This window comes from Poromitra crassiceps (genome assembly GCF_964638095.1).
Source record: "Poromitra crassiceps genome assembly, chromosome: 12".
Classification (NCBI taxonomy): domain Eukaryota; kingdom Metazoa; phylum Chordata; class Actinopteri; order Beryciformes; family Melamphaidae; genus Poromitra; species Poromitra crassiceps.
In genome coordinates, this window is record NC_139632.1 from 39,720,794 (window position 1) to 39,726,793 (window position 6,000).

General features: G+C 44.5%; 1 protein-coding gene across 1 annotated transcript in view; it reads right to left on the reverse strand.

The window, feature by feature from the left end:
- mcf2l2 (MCF.2 cell line derived transforming sequence-like 2) overlaps nucleotides 1-6,000 on the reverse strand; it is a gene marked incomplete at both ends in the record, with an annotated part of 194,736 nt that overhangs the window by 98,004 nt on the left and 90,732 nt on the right. Inside the window, 5 exons of the mRNA XM_083647099.1 lie at nucleotides 2,002-2,105; nucleotides 2,467-2,653; nucleotides 3,827-4,018; nucleotides 4,939-5,130; nucleotides 5,567-5,686. Coding sequence (XP_083503225.1) covers nucleotides 2,002-2,105; nucleotides 2,467-2,653; nucleotides 3,827-4,018; nucleotides 4,939-5,130; nucleotides 5,567-5,686 — 795 coding nt within the window. The remainder of the gene's footprint in view (nucleotides 1-2,001; nucleotides 2,106-2,466; nucleotides 2,654-3,826; nucleotides 4,019-4,938; nucleotides 5,131-5,566; nucleotides 5,687-6,000) is intronic.

Sequence of the window (6,000 nt, forward strand, 5' to 3'; positions counted from 1 at the left end):
ACACGCGCGCACACATACACACACACACACACAGACACACACACGTTTGGTTAGTGCCCGATAGGGTCAGCGATACATTGTGCCTTACTGTTGGTAGAGAATACCACACATTGACTGGATTTCTGCTATCCTCAGGACAGGCACCCGTTCTACTATAAATCACCTCATTCAATGGAAAGGAATTGCTTAGAAATAGATTGGGTGGGACATGTGTCACTGGTCAGAGAAGATTTCCCACCAGTGACCACACCAACACCAAAACCTAATAATAATGATCATAATTTGAGCAAATAGGCTGGATTTACAGCTTGTCACTTACAAGAGATTTGGGGTTTAGGCTGATAAGAGATTTGGGCTTTAGGCTGATAAGACGGGTGGATTCTTACATCAAACCTTTCCCTCGTGCAGCTCGATTAAGTATAATCTCATGGTTTCTAAGCTTTACCGAGGGGTGCCTGGAAAAACATTCATATTCCTGCTCTTTTCTGTACTGTTACTGTTAAGAAACTGCCTGGGTACAACCAGGGCCGCTGGAAGTCACTTTAAGCAGGGGGTGCTGGGAGGAAGGGACTCTCGGTTGCCGAATTTCTTTTTTTACGTTTTTTTTTTTTTTTTTTTTTTTTGCCATATTTAGAGGAATATCAAATTTTAAATTAACATTAGGATACTGTTGTGATGTAATTATTCAGTATTTTCTCCTTTTCTCACTCATTCAGAGCAAAGAGGGAGATACTGTATATAGCATGATGATAATGCTCTATATCTCCCTATTTGCTCTGAATACACCAGTGACAGACTTAACATGATAGAAATATTATCAGCAAACTTAATGACTAGACTAATTATTCTGATGTGAATGGCAATGATTATATCAAGAAACATTGACTCCTCTCTTTGCTGTATAGTGGGAGGTGCATTTTTGAGTAGGCTATTAAAATAGCATGTCAAGTTCACATTTCTTTATTGCCAGATTAAACAATTCGTATTGGTTGTTGGTTGGTTCAACACAACATGTGCGCACATGTGCGCTTCTTCTTCTTCTCTAGCCTACAAGCATGTAACTTCCTTGATTGTTATTGTTGATAATTCTATTTAAATAGGCTACATTTTCAGTATATCAATAATGCAATCATTTCCCGAAACATTGCCAAACAAGAAAGGAACATAGTGCACTGCAAAATATTTTTAATTACGGTACATTTGTAAAAAATAATAATAATAATCTCGCCACCCGTACTTCCCGCGGCCCTGGGTACAACCACAGTCTTCTACGGCCCTTGCTTGCTCAAGGGCACTTCGAGGGATGAGTTGGGGCAAAAAAAGAAAAGTCTTGAAGGAAGAAACCTGCATCGCTATAATTCCACTTGTTAAAAACGGTCTGCTTGTTCACTTACAATTCAGTGTCTGTTCATTTAAGTGTGTTTGAAGGAGCTTTTGCAGCTTCTGAACACAAGCAAGAAACTACGTGTGACTTCTCAAGTTCACATGGGGGGGGGGGGGGGAGTAGGATTTCCTCTAACCACCGCGACCTGCTCTGTCTGCCCTCATCAATTATGGAGGACGGTTTTACGGTCTAACACACCGACACTATCAGCACGGAGACAGACCCTGTTTGCCAGCAACACTCCACATCCTCAGGGGGCATGCCTCTGAATTACGCACGCTATAAAGCAAGTGGTGAGATCAGAGCATGGCACCCTACAGAGGCAGGCTGGCATGCTGATGAGCGAGGCGGGCATGTGTGTGCAAAGCCACCGTCTGCCCTGCCCAAGTGCCCTGGAGCAAGACACCGAATCTAGGGATGCACCGATTGATCGGCACGTGACCGGAAATGGCCGATTTTCAGCTGATCGCCCTCGCAACCGGTGACCTGCGCCGGTCAGTCCACATAGCCGATTCTTTTGTCAACTTTTGTTAACCGCAGCTACCTTATTTCATTCATTCTAAAATCTCATCGCCTTGTTTAGCAGTGGAGCTGTGGGTGGGATGCGAGCAGGATACCTTGATGCCACCCTTGGCCTTGCGTATGTTCCTCTTCTTGTTGGGATCGGCTTCGGCTGGCTGCTTGCCGCTGTTTGAGTTGTCTGAAGATCTGCGAGCGAGAGCTGGAATGGAGGCGCAGGAAGACAGAGGGAACCAATGGTAAATGGTAAACACGATGCTGGATCAGTTATATGTAAAAAAAATAAAATCTGCTAAATAGCGCTGTGTGATATTTCATTTCATTAAATATGATTTCCTCTGTAAATGAAAAAGAAAACAAGAGCAATTGGTTTTGCTCAGCCAAGCCAATTGCTTATTCATTCAATATACTAATTACAGCAATTATATTATTTTACCGTATCTATGTTGGAAGAGGAGACAAGAAGATCTGATCAATTTGAGTGTTTTTCAATGTCCGGTTCCTCTTCCCTGCCTGGTACACTGCACCTTCTGCCTGTTTGAAAATAACAGCATGTGACTCACGCTGCTGGGCTCCGGCGGTCCTGGAGGGGTTCTTCAGTGAAGGCCGTTTGGGCGAGGACTCGGGGCGCGGGGCGACCGGCTGGACGGGCCGCGTCTGCTTAGCCGACAGCTTCTTCAGACTCACGTGCCTCTTCTCAAACATCTCCTGCACGTCCTCCAGACGCTTCAGCGCCTTCAGCACGTTGGCCTGCGGGCAGAGCAGCTCACTGGCAATCTTTCTTTCTCTTGTTGTTCTCCAGCTTCTAGTCTTTGAGACGTTCACAGGGTTCCTAATTCCATACTTTTTCCAGACCTTGATTTGTTTTGAAGATTTTGTCTGGTTTTCAATTATGATTTACCCAGAGAGATCTCGCTCCTGCTAACTAGGTCACTGTATAGATGAAGATTGTTCTTCACAGCGATAACTATCAGAACATGTGAGATGATTGGCAGGGTTCCTATACAGTTTCCATTTTTCCAGGCAGACCCGATGTTCTTGACTGGATTCTTCACATCAACAAAAACTGTTGTCTACAACATAAAAGCTATCATGTGTATCGGGCCTGAACCACAACATTTTCCATACTTTTCCAGAGATTTCTTCAAATTCCCAAACTTAAAGAGATAATACGGACGATTTTCATCTAAATAAATGTCACTATTTCAGTCATTATATTTATCTGATAGTGAGTTAACACAATGGTGATTGAGCCTATGGCCCATATGGAAGCCTTTGCATTTTCTGTATTGCAGCATTTATGAACTTGGTGTCTGTGGTGACACAGGGTGGGCGGAGCTAACACAACAGACTCACTCTGCAGGTTACTGTAGGTTCACAGGGTGGGCGGAGCTAACACAATAGACTCACTCTGTAGGTTACTGTAGGTTCCTGACAACTCTTGTGTGAAGTAGGATAACAAGCTACTTTTTTATGGTCTCTGCTAGCATTATGGGTGGTTACTATGGCCGAACAAACTGAGTAATGTCACATAATAACATTGTTTAAATCTCACCTGCAATTACCACTCATTGCCAATAGGTGTCACCCAAGAGAACAAAACTGAAATCTTCCATATTATCACTTTAACACCTGGAAATGATCAAATTAATTTTTTTAATACTTTTCCAGATTTTCCTGACCTACGTAGAAAGGCCGGGAGCCAGACCCACTTCTCAGGGTGTTTTCTGCTACCTTTTTTCCACTATGATTTCCTGTTATGCTATACCTTGGGCCATCACAAGTGCATAGGGGCCACGTTCAACTCGGGGCCGTTTGGTCTCAGGGGCCCAAAAAAAACCTTTTTGGGACAAAAATCATGTAAATAGGAACCCTGTTCTAGTCTTTGAGATGTTGTAGACCTCGTGTAGGTGTGTGCCATACCTTGACATCCTCTGACAGGACCACCTCATATTGGTTGTGGATGTTCTTGAGCTCGGTCAGCTGATTCTCCTCGGCCGTCTCCAGGAAGCGCTCGATATCGGACAGCGCCGACTCCGCCCCTTCCTGTGATTGACACTTGTCCACAGCCTGGGAGGCTAGCAGGTAGACGCCAGACTCACACCACTGGTTCACCTGCACAGAGCACAAACACAAACATATCTGAACAGCTACTCTGGGCAAGACCTTTAGGTAAAAATGTGTCTTATCATCACCACCGCTAAAGTCGCTAAATCTCAATATAGAGTTTTGGCAGAGAAGAGGATCCCATCCTCCCTAATTAAGATGAATGCGTGATGAAAAGTGTCCAGAGAAAGCTGACCCTCTTCACCTCCCCAAATACTCAGAAAAAGGTAGTTACTTAGTTTACTGACCTCAATTTACAGTTCTCCAGTCCAAGTTAGTTATGTCTCGCTGCCATTTGGAGCCCCCAATTTGCCGAGGGTAACTTTCAATTTAGGGCAAATTATGAGCTGTTATAAAGAAATGAACACTGCAAGAAGGAGGAAGATTCTTTTTTTAAATTTGGCGTGGATTATTTATATAATTTTGTTGAAGTGTAACCAAATCGATAAATCTGAATGACTGAAAATAAATGATTTCCCCTCTCTACTCACTCTATAGCATAAAAATACTTCTATCCTTAGCTTATTCTCAATTATTTCCTTTGCTTGCAATTTGCTCTTACTGTGTACATTAGAGGAATATTGTAACGTAAAATGTAAAAGTAAAAATTTGAAGTCAGGTGAATATCAGACCTCTTCGTTAAGTTAAGTTATACTTTACTGTCCCCATGGGGAAATTCATCCTCTGCATTTGACCCAGTAGGTTGACTGACAGTAACGCGGCGACCAGGACACATAACCTTAATCCGGCTTCCCTCCCTCAGACACGGCCAATTGTGCCTGTATGGACGCCCGACCAAGCCGGAGGTAACACGGGGACTCGAACCTGCGACCCTCGTGTTGGTAGGCAGGGAACCTACCGCTGCACTACTTACCCGGACGCCACCATTGAATAGGCGGGAAATGAAAGTGCTGTGTGGTTCTCCTCACCTTGTCTATGCCCCGGTGTATCTGCAGAGATTTGGACAGCACGTCCGTCTTCTTCTTGGCCTCGTTGTTGAAGTCGTCGCAGACCCGGCGGAACTCCAGGCATTTGGGCCGGATGGAGTCCACGGCGTAGTGGTTACTCTGGATCAGCTGCTCGCCGTGCAGCGCGTGCAGCTGGGCCTTCTCTACGGTCGGCTGCATGGGGGGGGACAGCAGGTCGCCATGACTTCCACAATCAAGCAACAACAGCAGCGATGTAGCGGAGGGTGAACCCATCTCGAGTTTACTTTATTTACCAACTTTCAATCAGAAAAGTGCATGTTTTATTTATTTAAAATGAAATGTGAAATAATTGCTGGTTATTTTTTTTTTAAGAATCTTTCTTTCTTTTTTCTAATGATATCAGATTTAGGGATATGTTTGAGTGTTTTATTTTAGGTAAAAAAATGTGTGTGTGTGTGTGTGTGTGTGTGTGTGTGTGTGTGTGTGTGTGTGTGTGTGTGTGTGTGTGTGTGCGTGCGTGTGCGTGTGCGTGTACAGTGCGTGTGTGTGTGTGTGTGTGTGTGTGTGTGTGTGTGTGTGTGTGTGTGTGCGGGTGCATGCGTGCGTGCGTGTGTGTATGTACACTGACCTGAGCCTTCTCCTCCAAGGCCTTGAGTTCCTTAAGCAGATGTTCCACTCTGGACACACAGTCCCCGATATCTGATAGGCTGGTTAGACTGTCCATCAAACTGTCCAGAGACACCTTGACCTTTTCGAGAGAGAGAGAGAGAGAGAGAGAGAGAGAGAGAACAACTTTAAACATGACTTGGCTTGTTTAGCACGAAACGAGAAACGAGTGCAGTTGGAACTCAAAACAGAACACCCCATTAGTGCGCTGTAGCTGGGCTGTAATTGAAACATGAGTGATGCCATGCCTTTTTGGGTCATGAGCTAATTCAGGGTTTGCGTCAATGTGATTGTGAATGGCAGACTTGAGGAGAGATGGAGTGAGTCCAGAGATTATATGTTAGAGTTGGCATGCGACTTTGTAATTTCTGCCTTGCCTTGCCTTGCCTTGGAGGA